Raw genomic sequence first — 21124 nt, 5'->3', positions numbered from 1 at the left:
CAGATGATGTGGTCCTGATGGCTTCATCTGGCCAGGATCTTCAGCTCTCACTGGATCGGTTCGCAGCCGAGTGTGAAGCGACTGGGATGAGAATCAGCACCTCCAAGTCCGAGTCCATGGTTCTCTCCCGGAAAAGGGTGGAGTGCCATCTCTGGGTTGGGGAGGAGATCTTGCCCCAAGTGGAGGAGTTCAAGTACCTCGGAGTCTTGTTCACGAGTGAGGGAAGAGTGGATCGTGAGATCGACAGGCGGATCGGTGCGGCGTCTTCAGTAATGCGGACGCTGTATCGATCCGTTGTGGTGAAGAAGGAGCTGAGCCGGAAGGCAAAGCTCTCGATTTACCGGTCGATCTACGTTCCCATCCTCACCTATGGTCATGAGCTTTGGGTTATGACCGAAAGGACAAGATCACGGGTACAAGCGGCCGAAATGAGTTTCCTCCGCCGAGTGGCGGCGCTCTCCCTTAGAGATAGGGTGAGAAGCTCTGTCATCCGGGAGGAGCTCAAAGTAAAGCCGCTGCTCCTCCACATGGAGAGGAGCCAGATGAGGTGGTTCGGGCATCTGGTCAGGATGCCACTCGAACGCCTCCCTAGGGAGGTGTTTAGGGCACGTCCGACCGGTAGGAGGCCACGGGGAAGACCCAGGACACGCTGGGAAGACTATCTCTCCCGGCTGGCCTGGGAACGCCTCGGGATCCCCCGGGAGGAGCTGGACGAAGTGGCTGGGGAGAGGGAAGTCTGGGCTTCCCTGCTTAGGCTGCTGCCCCCGCGACCCGACCTCGGATAAGCGGAAGAAGATGGATGGATGGATGGATATTTTAAAAAATGTATCTCATTATTTAAACTTATTTTCATATTTTGACTTATCTCATAATTAAGACTAATTTAGATTTTTAATCTCATAATTTAGATTTTCCCAATTATGATTTTTGATATATTGGGGTATTTTTAGTGGAGTAAACAGGCTTCCATAAATAATTATGGCTTTCCTATCTCATCATTTAGACTTTTTATGTCATAATTTTGACATTTTGTCTTGTAATTTCGGTTTATTATCTCACAATTATGACTTAAAAAAAAAAAGTTTTTCCATATTTCGACCTATTATCTCACAATTTCGATTTTTAATCTCATAAGTTTGATTTTCATAATTATATTTGATACATTGGGGTATTTTTAGTGGAGTAAACGGGCTTCCATAAATAATTATGGCTTTCCTATCTCATCATTTTGATTTAATAATTTTTGACTTTTCATCTCATTATTTCGATTTTTAATCTCATAATTTGAATTTTTTATCTCATTATTTAAACTATTTTCACATTTTGACTTGTTATCTCATAATTTTGACATTTCGTCTCGTAATTTCGGTTTATTATCTCATAGTTATGACTTTTTATCTCATTATTTAAACTTTTTTCCATATTTCGACCTATCATCTCAGAATTAAGACTTTAACTCATAATTTGGATTTTTTTCATCTCATTATTTCAACTTTTTATCTCATAATATCAATTTTCCTAATTATGATTTTTGATACATTGGGGTATTTTTAGTGCAGTAAACGGGCTTCTATAAATAATTATGGCTTTCCTATCTCATAATTTGTATTTTATAATTTTTTCCACTTTTCATGTCATTATTTAAAAAAATGTTATCTCATTATTTAAACTTATTTTCATATTTTGACTTATCTCATAATTAAGACTAATTTCGATTTTTAATCTCATAATTTTGATTTTCACAATTACGATTTTTGATATATTGGGGTATTTTTAGTGGAGTAAACAGGCTTCCATAAATAATGATGGCTTTCCTATCTCATCATTTAGACTTTTTATGTCATAATTTCGACATTTTGTCTTGTAATTTCGGTTTATTATCTCACAATTATGACTTTAAAAAAAAAGTTTTTCCATATTTAGACCTATTATCTCACAATTTCGATTTTTAATCTCATAATTTTGATTTTCATAATTATATTTGATACATTGGGGTATTTTTAGTGGAGTAAACGGGCTTCCATAAATAATTATGGCTTTCCTATCTCATCATTTTGATTTAATAATTTTTGACTTTTCATCTCATTATTTCGATTTTTAATCTCATAATTTGAATTTTTTATCTCATTATTTAAACTATTTTCACATTTTGACTTATCTCATAATTTTGACATTTCGTCTCGTAATTTCGGTTTATTATCTCATAGTTATGACTTTTTATCTCATTATTTAAACTTTTTTCCATATTTCGACCTATCATCTCAGAATTAAGACTTTAACTCATAATTTGGATTTTTTTATCTCATTATTTCAACTTTTTATCTCATAATATCAATTTTCCTAATTATGATTTTTGATACATTGGGGTATTTTTAGTGCAGTAAACGGGCTTCTATAAATAATTATGGCTTTCCTATCTCATAATTTGTATTTTATAATTTTTTCCACTTTTCATGTCATTATTTAAAAAAATGTTATCTCATTATTTAAACTTATTTTCATATTTTGACTTATTATCTCATAATTAAGACTAATTTCGATTTTTAATCTCATAATTTAGATTTTCCCAATTATGATTTTTGATATATTGGGGTATTTTTAGTGGAGTAAACAGGCTTCCATAAATAATTATGGCTTTCCTATCTCATCATTTAGACTTTTTATGTCATAATTTCGACATTTTGTCTTGTAATTTCGGTTTATTATCTCACAATTATGACTTAAAAAAAAAAGTTTTTCCATATTTCGACCTATTATCTCACAATTTCGATTTTTAATCTCATAAGTTTGATTTTCATAATTATATTTGATACATTGGGGTATTTTTAGTGGAGTAAACGGGCTTCCATAAATAATTATGGCTTTCCTATCTCATCATTTTGATTGAATAATTTTTGACTTTTTTGACTGTTGAACAACTTAAGCTGTACATCAAGCAAGACTGGGAAAGAATTCCACTTCAAAAATGTGTCTCCTCAGTTCCCAAACCTTTACTGAGTGTTGTTAAAAGGAAAGGCCATGTAACACACTGGTAAAAATGCCTTTTTTGCAATGTGTTGCTGCCATTAAATTCTAACTTCATGATTATTTGCAAAAAATAACACAGTTTCAGAAATATCTTGTCTTTGCAGTCTATTCAATTGAATATAAGTTGAAAAGGATTTGTTGCATTCTCTTTTTATTTACCATTTACACGACGTTTTGTAGACAACCACATGCAAAAAAAAAGGCTTGTATCAGCTAAAGTGCACGTTACAAAATGTACAATATTAATACACTCCAAAGTGACTACTATCACATGCCAAGACTGACCTTGCACCAGCCTGCAGGGCTCGGTGACTTCCCTGTCGTTAATAAGGCAAACGCAGCCTGGCAGCGGTCTGAGGGTGACCACACCTCCGTCGTTCTCCACCTCACAGCGAGCCCCGCCCTGAACAACTGGAAGCAGATTGTGGTTAAGATATATATATATATATATATATATATATATATATATATATATATATATATATATATATATATATATATATATATATATAAGAAATACTTGACTTTCAGTGAATTCTAGCTATATATATATATATATATATATTTTATTACATATATATATATATACATATATATATATATATATGTATGTGTGGGAAAAAAATCACAAGACTATTTCATCTCTACAGGCCTGTTTCATGAGGGGGGGTACCCTCAATCATCAGGAGATTTTAATGGGAGCATTCGCATACCATGGTTTATATAGGGCACAGAGTGGGTGGGTACAGGCTGGCCTAGGGGCGTGGTGATTGGCTCATGTGTTACCTAGGAGGAGTTTCCGTCTATGGCGGCATGTTGTTACAATTTCGCTGCGCTTGTTGAGGGATGACAGGTCTGGACGGTAAATAATAAACAGTTTCTCTTTCAAGCATAGGTTGCATCTTTTATTACCACTATTGTAAGGTGTGCTGGATGCAAGAATTTGCCATGTTATTGAATATTCAACATTATTGTCTTTGAGGTCCCAAATGTGTTTGCTGAGTTCTGTGGTATTTCGCAGGTTTCCTCCTCTCCCAGCTCGCTAGCCTCAATCTGAACCTTGGTATTTACCGTGATGACGGACTGGCAGTGTGTCGCGCCTCGCCAAGGAGCAGCGAGAATACCAAGAAGCGCATATGCCAAATTTTCAAAGAGAACGGCCTACGGATCACGATTGAAGCCAACAAGCAAACCGTCAACTTCCTTGACGTCACTTTCAACCTGAGAAATAACAGCTACCAACCATTCACGAAACCCAACACAACACTCCAATACGTGCACCATGACAGCAACCACCCACCCACCACCACGAAAAGAATACCTACCGGAATCAATAAAAGGCTATCGATGCTGTCATCTAGCAAAGCTGAATTTGACCAAGCAACCCCCCCGTACCAAAAAGCCCTTGATGAAAGCGGATACAATTTCACCCTCACCTATGAACCCACGCCAGGAAACCAGCCAAAAAAGAACAGAAAACGAAACGACATCATCTGGTACAACGTCTCAACGAACATTGGACACAAATTCCTCAATCTGATTGACAAACACTTTCCCAAAGACAACACCCTAAGAAAAGTATTCAACAAGAACAACATTAAATTGAGCTACAGCTGCATGAACAATATACAACAAATCATCTCAAACCACAACAAAACAATTGCAAATGAGCCATCGACCCCCAGACAGAGCGACTCCAAAACCAACAAAGGATGTAACTGTCGAAAGAAACCTGATTGCCCTCTCAACGGGGGGTGCTTACAAACATCAGTTGTCTACCAATCTAAGGTAACACGCAAGGACATTAACACATCCGACACATATGTAGGATTAACCGAGGGAGAATTCAAAACCAGATGGAACAATCACAAGGCTTCTTTCAGGAACAAAAACCTGCGAAATACCACAGAACTCAGCAAACACATTTGGGACCTCAAAGACAATAATGTTGAATATTCAATAACATGGCAAATTCTTGCATCCAGCACACCTTACAATAGTGGTAATAAAAGATGCAACCTATGCTTGAAAGATAAACTGTTTATTATTTACCGTCCAGACCTGTCATCCCTCAACAGGCGCAGCGAAATTGTAACAACATGCCGCCATAGACGGAAACACCTCCTAGGTAACACATGAGCCAATCACCACGCCCCTAGGCCAGCCTGTACCCACCCACTCTGTGCCCTATATAAACCATGGTATGCGAATGCTCCCATTAAAATCTCTTGATGATTGAGGGTACTCCCCCTCATGAAACAGGCCTGTAGAGATGTAATAGTCTTGTGATTTTTTCCCCACACATACATACATATATATATATATATATATATATATATATATATATATATATATATATAAGAAATACTTGACTTTCAGTGAATTCTAGCTATATATATATATATATTTTATTACATATATATATATATATATATATATATATATATAAAGAAATACTTGAATTTCAGTGTTCATTTATTTACACATATACACACACATAACACTCATCTACTCATTGTTGAGTTAAGGGTTGAATTGTCCATCCTTGTTCTATTCTCTGTCACTATTTCAGAACACACACATTATACAAATATACATTATAAAATCAATAAGAAAACAGGAGCTCTAATTTGGGAGTCTGAATTAGGATCAGAAGTTCCTATATAAACATTGCGCACTCACGTCGCCTTTTTGTATTGATTACTGCAGCTGTGCACTGGATTCATTCACAAATACAAACTACAACTCACAAACACTTTAGAGTTAGGCTCCACCATCAGAATGTGTACTTAAAACTTATAAAGATCACATGGATATTATTCAGTGAGTTGATTCAGCAAAACTAACCTGTTATACAGGAGGAAAAAAGCACACAGGACGTTTTAATTGTTCACAGACTGGTCGCTCTCATCAGAATGACAAGACACTTCCGGTCTGCAGGTGATAGCATTCAATTGGGAAGAATTACGCCCTACTGCCCCCTACTGACCAATGTGAATACTGATAAATGTGTAATGACAGCTCCGAAAACGAATTCAAACCACAAAATAAAATAAATAAATCAACACAAAAATGTGACACATTATGGGTGGGTCACATATGCATGTACAGTAGATGGCAGTATTGTCCTGTTTAAAAGTGTCACAACATTGCTGTTTACGGCAATGTTGTGAACAGGCTGTCAACACGTCATTCAGGTCCGCATGGAGCTGGAGGGGGCGTGGCCTCCAGCTACGCCTAAATTTCGAGAGATTTTCGGGAGAAAATTTGGAGAGGAGCTGAATTTCGGGAGTCTCCCGGAGAATACGGGAGGGTTGGCAAGTATGAACACAGGTCATTTGAACTTTCCTATCTCATCATTTGGACTTTTTAGCTCATAATTATGACGTTTATCACATCATTTCAACTTAAATATATATTTATATATTTTCTGTGGTAGAAACAGGCTTCCATACATAAATATGACTTGTTATCTCATAATTCCCACTCTAATAATAATAATAATTTAGATTTTTTTATCTCATCATTTCAATTGTATATATATATATATATATATCATAATCATGTTGGACATAATCCACATTTTTTGTGGTGGAAACGGGCTTTCATACATAATTGTGAGTTTTTATCTCATAATTTTGACTTTCTTATCTAATAATTTCAATTATCTTATTTCATCATTTCAAATTTTTAGCTCATAATTCTGACTTTTTATTTCATAATTTTGACATTTCGTCTCGTAATTTCGGTTTATTATCTCATAGTTATGACTTTTTATCTCATTATTTGAACTTTTTTCCATATTTCGACCTATCATCTCAGAATTAAGACTTTAACTCATAATTTGGATTTTTTCATCTCATTATTTCAACTTTTTATCTCATAATATCAATTTTCCTAATTATGATTTTTGATACATTGGGGTATTTTTAGTGCAGTAAACGGGCTTCTATAAATAATTATGGCTTTCCGATCTCATAATTTGTATTTAATAATTTTTTCGACTTTTCTTGTCATTATTTAAACATTTTTATCTCATTATTTAAACTTATTTTCATATTTTGACTTATTATCTCATAATTAAGACTAATTTCGGTTTTTAATCTCATAATTTTGATTTTCCCAATTATGATTTTTGATATATTGGGGTATTTTTAGTGGAGTAAACAGGCTTCCATAAATAATTATGGCTTTCCTATCTCATCATTTAGACTTTTTATGTCATAATTTCGACATTTTGTCTTGTAATTTCGGTTTATTATCTCATAATTATGACTTTTTTTAAAAAGTTTTTCCATATTTCGACCTATTATCTCACAATTTCGATTTTTAATCTCATAATTTTGATTTTCATAATTATATTTGATACATTGGGGTATTTTTAGTGGAGTAAACGGGCTTCCATAAATAATTATGGCTTTCCTATCTCATCATTTTGATTTAATAATTTTTGACTTTTTATCTCATTATTTCGATTTTTAATCTCATAATTTGAATTTTTTATCTCATTATTTAAACTATTTTCACATTTTGATATGTTATCTCATAATTAAGACTTTATCTCATAATTTAGATTTTTAATCTCATAATTATGACTTTTAGCTCATAATTTTGACTTTTTATTTCATAATTTTCAACTTTTTATCTCATAATTTTAAATATTTATCTCATTATTTACACTATTTTCACATTTTGATTTATTATCTCATAATTAAGACTTTATCTCATAATTTTGATTTTTAATCTCATAATTTGAAATATTTATCTCATTATTTACACTATTTTCACATTTTGACTTATTATCTCATTATTTACACTATTTTCACATTTTGATTTATTATCTCATAATTAAGATTTTATCTCATAATTTTGATTTTTAATCTCATAATTTGAAATATGTATCTCATTATTTACACTACTTTCACATTTGGACTTATCTCACTATTTACACTATTTTCACATTTTGATTTATTATCTCATAATTAAGACTTTATCTCATGATTTTGATTTTTAATCTCATAATTTGAAATATTTATCTCATTATTTACACTATTTTTACATTTTGATTTATTATCTCATAATTAAGACTTTATCTCATAATTTTGATTTTTAATCTCATAATTTTAAATATTTATCTCATTATTTACACTATTTTCACATTTTGACTTATTATCTCATTATTTACACTATTTTCACATTTTGACTTATTATCTCATAATTAAGACTTTATCTCATAATTTTGATTTTTAATCTCATAATTTTAAATATTTATCTCATTATTTACACTATTTTCACATTTTGACTTATTATCTCATAATTAAGACTATCTCATAATTTTGACTTTTCAATCTCATAATTATGACTTTTTGTCTTGTCGATAAGACTTTTTATCTAATAATTTCGGCCAATTTTTTTATACTTTGTATCTTTTTTTAGTGGCGGAAACGGGCTTCCATAAATGTTGGAGTGCATTAGAAAGTGGAACAACCGTCTATGAGCACATGCTGGTATGAAGAAGTATATTGTACAACACAGAATAGAAGTAATGATGTAATAGTGCAAAGAAGCAAACTGCTGAGTCAGCATTCATAGTTCTGATAGGTTGACTGCAAAAAATACAACAAGTGAAACATGCATAAAAACTGACCCGGCACTAAATTACAGAGCTGCAGTTATTTGCACCCATTTACGGTAATAAAATATCAATCAATGATTATTTATGTCGTTTTGAGAGTTGTACCAATTTGTGGTTCTTTAAATTGGCCGTGAGGTCCAATGCGGGTCAGTCCTTCCTGTAACACAAAAGTAAATAGAATTAAAGTGCATTCCAACTTTGTGATACAAATTATTCCAATGCTTTAAAAGTTGCACTTTGGTCTTTCATATCTTCACCGTTTACTGTGAGGTGTGACCTAAATGTTATTGTGAGGTGTGACCTAAATGGGCATTAAAGGCGGAGTCAGGACCACTTGTGTTTACCCTCTTCGCATGCAGCAAACAGGCCATTGTCACATTCAGCAGGAGTGAGTTTGAAGGCAGAGCGGACAGAGAAGTCAGAAACGCACCTTTGCCTTCTCTACAGCTTTTCTAGCACAAAGAGAGACATCGGAGGAAGAAGAAGAATCTAGTCCACGAAAGAGACGAATTGAGTTAGCGTCAAGTGGAAAAAGAAGCGCACATGCAAAGAAAAGAAGCATTTATAGTTGGTCTGCATTCATTTGTGCCTTATTCCTGTGAGAATCCTGCGTGTGCCTGAAGGATAAGTACTAACCCCAAAAGCAGTGAAGTTGTCACGTTGTGTAAATGGTCAATAAAAAGAGAATACAACAAATCCTTTTCAACTTATATTCAATTGAATAGACTGCAAAGACAAGATATTTATTAATAATATATATATTATTTTTTAGATTTTCACATTTTGACTTGTTATCTCATAATTAAGACTTTATCTCATAATTTTGATTTTTAATCTCATAATTTTGACTTTTTAGCTCATAATTTTCAACTTTGTATCTCATAATTTTGATTTTTAATCTCATAATTTGAAATATTTATCTCATTATCTACACTATTTTCACATTTTGATTTATTATCTCATAATTAAGACTATCTCATAATTTTGATTTTTAATCTCATAATTTGAAATATTTGTAAAAAGCACTTTACATTGAGCAAACAACCTCAAAGTGCTACAGTGTATTAAAAAGAATAAATAAAAAGATAAAAATAAAAACTAGAACTAGCACGCATATATCTAAAAAAAGGCTTTTTTTTTTTTTTTTTTTTTTTTTTTAAGAAGGGTTTTTAAGCCTTTTTAACAGCATCCACAGTCTGTGGTGCCCTCAGGTGGTCAGGGAGAGCGTTCCACAGACTGGGAGCGGCGGAGCAGAAAGCCCGGTCTCCCATTGTTCGTAGCTTTGTCCTCGGAGGTTGGAGGAGGTTAGCCTGTCCGGAGTGGAGGATTTGGGGGTGAGCAGTTCTTTGAGGTAGAGGGGGGGCATTAGGTGGGTTAGTAGTGAGACTTTGTATTCAATCCTGAGTGGAACAGGAAGCCAGTGAAGGGATTTGAGAACTAGTGTGATATGGTCATATCGGGGGTTTTTCCCCCGCAAATAATCATGAACTTAGAATTTAATGGCAGCAACACATTGCAAAAAAGGCATTTTTACCAGTGTGTTACATGGCCTTTCCTTTTAACAAGGTTTGGGAACTGAGGAGACACATTTTTGAAGTGGAATTCTTTCCCATTCTTGCTTGATGTACAGCTTAAGTTGTTCAACAGTCTCCCCTTCTCATATTTTAGCCTTCACACATTTTCAATGGGAGACAGGTCTTGCTGAAATAAGCAGGGGCGTCCATGGTAACATTGCTTGGATGGCAACATATGTTGCTCCAAAAGCTGTATGTACCTTTCAGCATTAATGGTGCCTTCACAGATGTGTAAGTTACCCATGTCTTGGCCACTAATACACCCCCATACCATCACACATGCTGGCTTTTACACTTTCACCCTAGAACAATCCGGATGATTCTTTTCCTCTTTGACGTCCACAGTTTCCAAAAACAATTTGAAAAGTGGACTCGTCAGACCACAGAACACTTTTCCACTTTGCATCAGTCCATCTTAGATGAGCTCGGGGCCCAGCGAAGCCGGCGGCGTTTCTGGGTGTTGTTGATAAATGGCTTTGGCTTTTGTATAGTAGAGTTTTAACTTGCACTTACAGATGTAGCGACCGACTGTAGTTACTGACAGTGGGTTTCTGAAGTGTCCCTGAGCCCTATGTGGTGATATCCTTTACACACCGATGTGGCTTTTTGATGCGGTACCGCCTGAGGGATCGAAGATGTGTAATATCATGGCTTACGTGCAGTGATTTCTCCAGATTCTCTGAACCTTTTGATGATATTACGGAGCGTAGATGGTGAAATCCCTAAATTCCTTGCTTGAGAAATGTTGTTCTTTAAACAATTTGCTCAGGCATTTGTTGACAAAGTGGTGACCCTCGCCACCCCGTCCTTGTTTGTGAATGACTGAGCATTTCATGGAAGCTGCTTTTTATAGCCAATCATGGCACCCACCTGTTCCCAATTAGCCTGTTCACCTGTGGGATGTTCCAAATAAGTCTTTGATGAGCATTCCTCAACTTTATCAAGTCTTTTTTGCCACTTCTCCTGGTTCTCCTGCAGATGCCCTCCCACCTCGCCTGTTTAAGGAGGTACTTGCTACTATTGGATCAAGTGTCCTTAAGTAGCCTCTCTTCTGGAATAGTTCCAGTAGAGTTTAAACATGCAGTGGTACCACCTCTACTTAAAAAACCCAGCCTCGACCCCTCTCTCCTCTCTAACTTCAGACCTATCTCTAATCTTCCATACATTTCCAAAATATTAGTTTCAGGTTGTCTACAGTCAGTTGTTGCCCTTCTTAGAGGATAATGCTATCACTGAGCTGTTCCAGTCCGGTTTTAAAGCCCTCCACAGCACAGAGTCAGCGCTCCTAAAAGTTTTTAACGATATCCTCCTGTCCACTGATTCTGGTAAATATGTTGTCCTGGTGCTTTTAGATCTGTCTGCTGCGTTCCACGCCACCTTAATCACTGGTCTTGAGAACTGTGTGGGCATTAAGGGCGCCGCCCTCAACTGGCTACGGTCGTACCTAACCGACAGGAGTTTTTGTGTAAAAGTAGACAGTTTCCGTCTGTCAAGGTCATGACGTCCCTAAGGGGTTGGCTCAAGGTCAAGTGCAAGTCTACAGGGGACAGACCATCCGACCGGTGTTGAAGCGGAGCAGCGTTGAAGCAGTCCTACAGCTCCACGTGGTGGAAGGAGGCGGCGGTCCAGTTCCAGAGACACTCCCTGGGCGCCAAGGCAGACATGGAGCTGGGATCTACGCTGGTTAGAGATGCGCGGTTTGCGGACACAACCGCGGATTCGGCGGATTATCCGCGGATCGGGCGGATGAAATTTAAATAAATAAGATTTATCCGCGCCGCGGGTCGGGTCGGGCAAATTAATGAGATATTTTTTATTTATTTTATTTTTTTTTGCGGGTGGCAGTTAAACCAATTCGGAAATATATATACATACCGTATTTTCCGCACTATAAGGCGCACCTAAAAACCAAAATTTTTCTCAAAAGCTGACAGTGCGCCTTATAACCCGGTGCGCTTTATTACGATTCATTTTCATAAAGTTTCGATCTCGCAACTTCGGTAAACAGCCGCCATCTTTTTTCCCGGTAGAACAGGAAGCGCTTCTTCTTCTACGCAAGCAACCGCCAAGGAAAGCACCCGCCCCCATAGAACAGGAAGCGCTTCTTCTTCTACTGTAAGCTACCACCCGCCCCCGGAAGAAGAAGAAAAAACGCGCGGATATCACCGTACGTTTCATTTCCTGTTTACATCTGTAAAGACCACAAAATGGCTCCTACTAAGCGATCCGGTTCATAAAAAGACGCAATCTCTCCATCCGCACACGGATTACTACCGTATTTCACAGCAACTGATATTCCTGTAACCGCACTGTGGAACGGGAGCACGTACGGTGAATATTCGCACCACAGGGAATGAGAAGTCATCCTTCACTGTGGTTCTAGCTTGCCATGCTAATGGCCAGAAACTTCCACCCATGGTGATATTCAAAAGGAAGACCTTGCCAAAAGAGACCTTTCCAGCCGGCGTCATCATAAAAGCTAACTCGAAGGGATGGATGGATGAAGAAAAGATGAGCGAGTGGTTAAGGGAAGTTTACGCGAAGAGGCCGGGTGGCTTTTTTCACACAGCTCCGAAGGCGAACACACCTTCACTAAGACGGGCAGACAGCTCCGGACGACATATGCCAACATTTGCCAGTGGATCGTAAATGCCTGGGCAGATATTTCGGTCACAACTGTGGTCCGAGCTTTCCGGAAGGCAGGATTCACAGAACAACAGCGACACTGACTCCCGATGACTTCGACGAGACGGAACCGGCCATTTTGGATACCACGCTTGCGCAACTTTTCAATTCGGACACCGAAGACGAAGAATTCGAAGGATTTACGAATGAAGAATAACTTCAGAAGGTGAGTGCTATGTTTATTTTGTGTGTTGTGACATTAACGTTCGAGCAACATTATGTTGCTATTGCTCTACACCATTTTGAATTTTACTATGTTTGTGATTGCACATTTGCGTACATTTTGGGACAGAGTTGTTAGAACGCTGGTTTTCAATATATTATTAAAGTTTGACTGAACTATCTGACTGTTTTTTTGACATTCACTTTAGCGCAGCGTAGGCGCGGCTTATAGTCCGGGGCGGCTTATTGGTGGACAAAATTATGAAATATGTAATTCATAGAAGGTGCGGCTAATAATCCGGTGCGCCTTATAGTGCGGAAAATACGGTAGTTAAATGTTGTTAGCCACATACGAAAAACGAGCAGCACTCTTTGAAACAGGCAATTATTTATCAGCAGGCACCTGCAGCACGCCACATCAGAAGAAGAAAAAAAAAATGGCAACGCCGGCAGCAAACGTGGTACGCGACAAACTAAAAAAGGGAATACTAAAGACCAGGGGAAAAAAAGGCCAGAAAAGTTCAGCGTGGACTCGTTTTTATGAGGTTGTAAATCAGGATGACAGCAATGCTGGCTACGTGAGTTGCAAGAGCTGCGACGCTGTGTACGTCTACGACAGTCATAAAACCCGGACATCGAACATGGTGCATGGTGCAGGAGAACAAAGGACTTCTTTCATTTAAGGTTTGTGATAAACCATCAAACTCATTCGTTAAAAGGACTCTATAGTAATATAAAGCGAGTTTTTCTGGACATTATCATGTAAGAAAAGTTTATTTTTGGGACCGCGATCACCGCGTAATGAGTTTTAAAGGTTGCATTACAAACATTTAACTGTCCCATGTGATCAGCCAGTGCGATTGGAAATCCATGCTCAATTATTGCCTCCGTAAATAAAACTTCGGCATTTATCACATCCAAAGAATCTGTTTGGGCGACGAAAAACGTTGAAAGTTTTCCACTTGTATCGCTAGCAACGGCATTAGACTTGTGTTTTTTTGTCCCAACGTGGTCTTTTACATCGCTAATTCCTCCGTGTCCGATCGAAAAATTTTGTCTGCACAAGGTGCAATTCGCGTAGTTTTCACCCTTTTTTTTTTAATTAATGAAAAACCGTATTTTTTATCACTGCAACCGTAACCCGGAATAGGTTGATGAAAACCGTACGAATTACGGGAAAACCGGAGTAGTTGGCAGGTGCCTCACTAATGCCTTGCATCGTCTATATTAGATATAACGGGCGGGTGCGGGCGGATGCAGTTCTATTCAAACGTTACATCGGGTGGATGGCGGATGGTTGACGACTTTCTGATGCGGTTGCGGATGAAATATTTGCCTATCCGCGCATCTCTAACGCTGGTGGCTGTGAGGAGCACCAGGGTTGTTCTGTCGGGACAAGTCCGCCCCGCGGTCATCCTGATCAAGGATGGCAAAATCCACCAGGTGCTTCCAGACGGGGAGTTGTCCCAGGACGCGGTGTCTGAGGTGTGGGACGTGGGCGACCGCGTGGTGATGCCAGGAAACGTGGACTCCCACGTTCACGTCAACGAACCCGGCCGCACGACCTGGGAGGGTTTCTGGAGCGCTACCAAGGCGGCGGCGGCGGGAGGTGTGACGACCTCGGTGGACATGCCGCTGTAAGTTGCTCCACGGTCAGTAACCTCCTGGACTCAGTCCTCCTGGACCCAGGGGGAGGGTAAACACTTTGGGAAAGTTTAGAAACCAGGTCAGGGTCATCGTACTGGACGATGGGGAGTCCACAGGAGACTGCAGTCTTTGGCATTTATGGGTTTTAGACCTCAAACATTGCTTTTTCTTTGGATTTTTGTGTTTTTTTGGACCACCAGCTCTGTTGGGGCGGCATGGCTCGGTTGGTAGAGCAGCCATGCCAGCAACTTAAGGGTTCCGGGTTCAATCCCCGCTTCCGCCATGATAGTCACTGCCGTTGTGTCCTTGGGCAAGACACACTGTTTTCACTATGTAAAGCACTTTGAGTCACTAGAGAAAAGTGCTATATAAATATAAGTCACTTCACTTCACTTTATGTCGTCCACAGCTCCTTTACCACATGGGGTCCCCCAGGGCTCAATCCTTGCCCCAATTTTATTTGCACTTTACCTTCTCCCCCTTGGTTCTATTTCTAGGAAATACAGTATTGCATTTCATTTTTATGCCGATGATTGCCAGATTTATTTTTCCCATGGCACAAAATAACACGGTTCAACGTCTTATTGACTGCCTGCACGACATCAAAGTCTGGCTTTCAGCTAACTTCCTGAGCCTAAATGAAGATAAAACAGAAGTTATGTTGTTCGGTCCAAGTCGCTCTCCCTCCCCCAACGTTGACCTCGGCACTCTGACCCCGTATCTCAGCGACTGTGTCACAAACCTGGGGGTAAAGTTCCACTCAGATTTTAAATTCGAAAAACAAATCAGCAGCGTCGTACAAAAAAGCTTTTATCAATTACGCCAAATAGCGAAAGTGAAACCGCTTCTATCAAGACATGATCTCGAGAAATTAATCCACGCCTTTATCTGGACTCGTCTTGACTACTGCAATGCCCTGTATGTAGGCATTAGCCAGGCCTGCAGCTCGTGCAGAACTCTGCTGCTCGTCTGCTAACACAGACCCGCAGACGTGAGCACATCACCCCTATTTTAGCGTCCCTTCACTGGCTCCCTGTGCGTTATCCAATCAATTTTAAACTCCTTTTATTTGTTTTTAAATGTCTAAACAACCTATCTCTCCGACCTCCTTCAGCCTTACTGCCCCACCCGATCCTTAAGATCAGCCGATCAGCTGCTGTTGACGGTCCCTGACACAAGGCCGAAGCTTAGAGGTGACGGAGCTTTCGCCGCTGCTGCTCCCAAGCTCTGGAACGACCTACCTCTGAGTGTTAGACAAGCCTCCTCTCTTCCTGTTTTTAAATCTCTCTTAAAAACATACTTTTATTCCATGGCTTTTAACACTGAGTGATATCCATCCTGCAATGGCGCCCCATAATACACCTGCTGTGAACCTGTTTTTATGTTTTTATTAATTCTATTTTAATTATTTATTTTTTATCGTGTTCTGTTTGTGTTGTGTTGTGTTTGCTCGGTACTCGTTTTATCTTTTAACCTGCTCATTGTCCAGCACTTTGGCTACCCCTGTGGTCAATTTTAAATGTGCTTTATAAATAAAGTTGATTTGATTTGATTTGACTTGTGCCAGCTTTTTTTGAAACATGTTGCAGGCATCAAACTCATATTTGCAAAAAATAACAAAGTTTTCCAGTTGGAAGGTTAAATATCTTGTCTTTGCAATCTATTCAATTGAATATAATGGTAAATAAGTTTTTATTTACCATTTACACAACGTGACAACTTCACTGCTTTTGGGTTTTGTAGTTAAGGAGTGGAAAGTTGGTTTATAAAGGCTAGCCGCAGTTTGCTCAAACAACCACCAGGTAGCATCTGTGAGCAGATAATACTAATGAAATTAAACAATGGATGTCCGCTAACTTCTTGCAACTCAACGCCAAGAAAACGGAAATGCTGATTATCGGTCCTGCTAAACACCGACATTTATTTAATAATACCACCTTAACATTTGACCACCAAACAATTACACAAGGCCAATCAGTAAAGAATCTGGCTATTATCTTCCACCCAACTCTCTCCTTTGAATCACACATTAAGAGTGTTACTAAAACGGCCTTCTTTCATCTCCGTAATATCGCTAAAATTCGTTCTATTTTATCCACTAGCGACGCTGAGATCATTATTCATGCGTTCGTTACGTCTCGTCTCGACTACTGTAACGTATTATTTTGGGGTCTCCCTATGTCTAGCATTAAAAGACTACAATTGGTACAAAATGCGGCTGCTAGACTTTTGACAAGAACAAGAAAGTTTGATCATATTACGCCTATACTGTATATACCTTTATATACATATATACATATATATATACCTATACTGGCTCACCTGCACTGGCTTCCTGTGCACTTAAGATGTGACTTTAAGGTTTTACTACTTACGTATAAAATACTACACGGTCTAGCTCCGTCCTATCTTGTCGATTGCATTGTACCATATGTCCCGGCAAGAAATCTGCGTTCAAAGAACTCCGCCTTATTAGTGATTCCCAGAGCCCAAAAAAAATCTGCGGGCTATAGAGCGTTTTCTATTGGGGCTCCAGTACTATGGAATGCCCTCCCGGTAACAATTAGAGATGCTACCTCAGTAGAAGCATTTAAGTCCCATCTTAAAACTCATTTGTATACTCTAGCCTTTAAATAGCCCCCCTGTTAGACCAGTTGATCTGCCGTTTCTTTTCTTTTCTCCAGGTCCGGTGGCCATGGATGAAGTGCTGGCTGTCCAGAGTCGGGACCCAGGGTGGACCGCTCGCCTGTGCATCGGTTGGGAACATCTCTGCGCTGCTGACCCGTCTCCGCTCGGGATGGTCTCCTGCTGGCCCCACTATGGACTGGACTCTCACTATTATGTTAGATCCACTATGGACTGGACTCTCACACTATTATGTTAGATCCACTATGGACTGGACTCTCACACTATTATGTTAGATCCACTATGGACTGGACTCTCACTATTATGTTAGATCCACTATGGACTGGACTCTTACTATTATGTTAGATCCACTATGGACTGGACTCTCACTATTATGTTAGATCCACTATGGACTGGACTCTTACTATTATGTTAGATCCACTATGGACTGGACTCTCACACTATTATGTTAGATCCACTATGGACTGGACTCTTACTATTATGTTGGATCCACTATGGACTGGACTCTTACTATTATGTTAGATCCACTATGGACTGGACTCTCACACTATTATGTTAGATCCACTATGGACTGGACTCTTACTATTATGTTGGATCCACTATGGACTGGACTCTTACTATTATGTTGGATCCACTATGGACTGGACTCTCACACTATTATGTTAGATCCACTATGGACTGGACTCTCACACTATTATGTTAGATCCACTATGGACTGGACTCTTACTATTATGTTAGATCCACTATGGACTGGACTCTTACTATTATGTTGGATCCACTATGGACTGGACTCTTACTATTATGTTAGATCCACTATGGACTGGACTCTTACTATTATGTTAGATCCACTATGGACTGGACTCTCACAATATTATGTCAGACCCACTCGACATCCATTGCTTTCGGTCTCCCCTAGAGGGGGGGGGTTACCCACATATGCGGTCCTCTCCAAGGTTTCTCATAGTCATTCACATCGACGTCCCACTGGGGTGAGTTTTTCCTTGCCCTTATGTGGGCTTTGTACCGAGGATGTCGTTGTGGCTTGTGCAGCCCTTTGAGACACTTGTGATTTAGGGCTATATAAATAAACATTGATTGATTGATACTGCATCATCTCTTTCTTTTTCCCGACTTATCGGGTCGTCAAAATGAGGAAACGCCCATTTTTCCCTGCATTCTTCACTCACACTTCAGGTGAGCGATGAGGCAAAAACTAATCCAGACCAACTGTACCGTGAGGTGGTAGAAGACCACGCCGGTGCTGAGGACGTCTCCGTCCAAGGCCAGCAGGTGTGGCTGCAGCGAGTTGACCAGGACGCCTGCTGGACGGTCCGAGTGGACGCTGTACTGCTCCGTGTCCCCCCAACTCTCAGACCAGTCCTTGGTCAGCTGCTCCACCTGAGGAAGAGTCAAAACAATACAAATATCAACAAGAGATGAGCACTTTAAGTATAATATTAATAAGTACTATTATTCCTTTTGACGGCATGAAATATTAAGGAAAACAATTTATCATTGCGGTATAGCTCAGTTGGTAGAGTGGCTGTGCCAGCAACTTGAGGGTTCCAGGTTCGATCCCCGCTTCTACCGTTGTGTCCTTGGGCTAGACCAGGGGGTGTCAAACTGGTTTTCATTGAGGGCCACATCGCAGTTATGGTTGCCCTCAGAGGGCCGCATTTAACAACGAGTAAAATATCAATATACATGTACATACAGTGGGGCAAAAAAGCCGATTGTGCAAGTTCTCCCACTTAAAATGATGACATTGTGAAGTGAATTATATTTATATAGCGATTTTTCTCTAGTGACTCAAAGCACTTTACATAGTGAAAGCCAAAATGTAAGTGACATTTAAAGCAGTGTGGGTGGCACTGGGAGCAGGTGGGTAAAGTGTCTTGCCCACAGGTGTCAAACTCAAGGCCCGGGGGCCAAATCTGGCCCGCCACATAATTTTATGTGGCCCGCGAAAGCCTAGAAATAATATGCGTTAATAAAATGCTTAATATTTTTTTATTCTTATCCTTGTCACATTGTCACATTGTGTAAATGGTAAATAAAAACAGAATACTTTTTTTTTTAAGTCTATCCTAGTCTGATTAAAATTTTTAAAAAAAAGAGTCTAACATCCTAGCCTGATTTAAAAAAATAAATATTTAAAAAATGACGTGTTTTACATTATGTTGGAAGTTATGTAGTACAAAAACAGTGAAGTTGTCACATTGTGTAAATGGTAAATAAAAACAGAATACAAATAAATAAAAAAATAATTAAAAAGACGTGTTTTACACTTTTTTTTTTTTTTTTAGGTAGTTAGGTAGGTGTTTATACTTTTTACTTTTTCAGTATTTTATAACATTTCACCTGCTTTGGTCAGGTTATGTTGGAAGTTATGTAGTACAAAAACAGTGAAGTTGTCACATTGTGTAAATGGTAAATAAAAACAGAATGCAAAAAAAAAAAAAAAAATTAAATTAAATTAAATTAAAAAATTTAAAAAAAAGTGTATCCAAGCCTGATTTAAAAAAAAAAAAAAAAAAAAAAAAAAAAAAATTTAATTAAAAAAAAGACGTGTAAGAAGTTTTTTTGGGTAGGTAGGTAGGTCTGTATACTTTTTCAGTATTTTATAACATTTCACCTGCTTTGGTCAGGTTATGTTGGAAGTTATGTAGTACAAAAACAGTGAAGTTGTCACATTGTGTAAATGGTAAATAAAAACAGAATACAAAGAAATAAAAAAATAATTAAAAAGACGTGTTTTACACTTTTTTTTTTTTTTTTAGGTAGTTAGGTAGGTGTTTATACTTTTTACTTTTTCAGTATTTTATAACATTTCACCTGCTTTGGTCAGGTTATGTTGAAAGTTATGTAGTACAAAAGCAGTGAAGTTGCCACATTGTGTAAATGGTAAATAAAAACAGAATACAAAAAAAAATAAAAAAATAAAAATTTTTTATTAAATTAAAAAATTAAAAAAAAAGTCTATCCAAGTCTGATTTAAAAAAATAAAATAAAATAAAAAAAAATTTAATTAAAAAAAAGACGTGTAAGAAGTTTTTTTGGGTAGGTAGGTAGGTCTGTATACTTTTTCAGTATTTTATAACAATTTCACCTGCTTTGGTCAGGTTATGTTGGAAGTTATGTAGTACAAAAACAGTGAAGTTGTCACATTGTGTAAATGGTAAATAAAAACAGAATACAAAGAAATAAAAAAATAATTAAAAAGACGTGTTTTACACTTTTTTTTTTTTTTTTAGGTAGTTAGGTAGGTGTTTATACTTTTTACTTTTTCAGTATTTTATAACATTTCACCTGCTTTGGTCAGGTTATGTTGGAAGTTATGTAGTACAAAAACAGTGAAGTTGTCACATTGTGTAAATGGTAAATAAAAACAGAATGCAAAAAAAAAAAAAAAAATTAAATTAAATTAAATTAAAAAATTTAAAAAAAAGTGTATCCAAGCCTGATTTAAAAAAAAAAAAAAAAAAAAAAAAAAAAAATTTAATTAAAAAAAAGACGTGTAAGAAGTTTTTTTGGGTAGGTAGGTAGGTCTGTATACTTTTTCAGTATTTTATAACATTTCACCTGCTTTGGTCAGGTTATGTTGGAAGTTATGTAGTACAAAAACAGTGAAGTTGTCACATTGTGTAAATGGTAAATAAAAACAGAATACAAAGAAATAAAAAAATAATTAAAAAGACGTGTTTTACACTTTTTTTTTTTTTTTTAGGTAGTTAGGTAGGTGTTTATA

General features: G+C 37.7%; 1 protein-coding gene across 4 annotated transcripts in view; it reads right to left on the bottom strand.

Annotated features, from left to right (window-relative positions):
• The window catches only part of stard9 (StAR-related lipid transfer (START) domain containing 9), a 160536-nt gene that overhangs the window by 26731 nt on the left and 112681 nt on the right, over window positions 1-21124 (bottom strand). For all 4 annotated transcript variants that reach the window (XM_061969195.1, XM_061969197.1, XM_061969196.1 and 1 more), the window contains 3 exons: window positions 18610-18774; window positions 8768-8819; window positions 3313-3438 (listed from right to left, as the gene is read on the bottom strand). In XM_061969195.1, coding sequence (XP_061825179.1) covers window positions 3313-3438; window positions 8768-8819; window positions 18610-18774 — 343 coding nt within the window. The remainder of the gene's footprint in view (window positions 1-3312; window positions 3439-8767; window positions 8820-18609; window positions 18775-21124) is intronic.

Source organism: Nerophis lumbriciformis, linkage group LG08 (assembly GCF_033978685.3).
Source record: "Nerophis lumbriciformis linkage group LG08, RoL_Nlum_v2.1, whole genome shotgun sequence".
Lineage (NCBI taxonomy): Eukaryota > Metazoa > Chordata > Actinopteri > Syngnathiformes > Syngnathidae > Nerophis > Nerophis lumbriciformis.
This window is presented reverse-complemented; position numbering and strand designations above follow the sequence as displayed.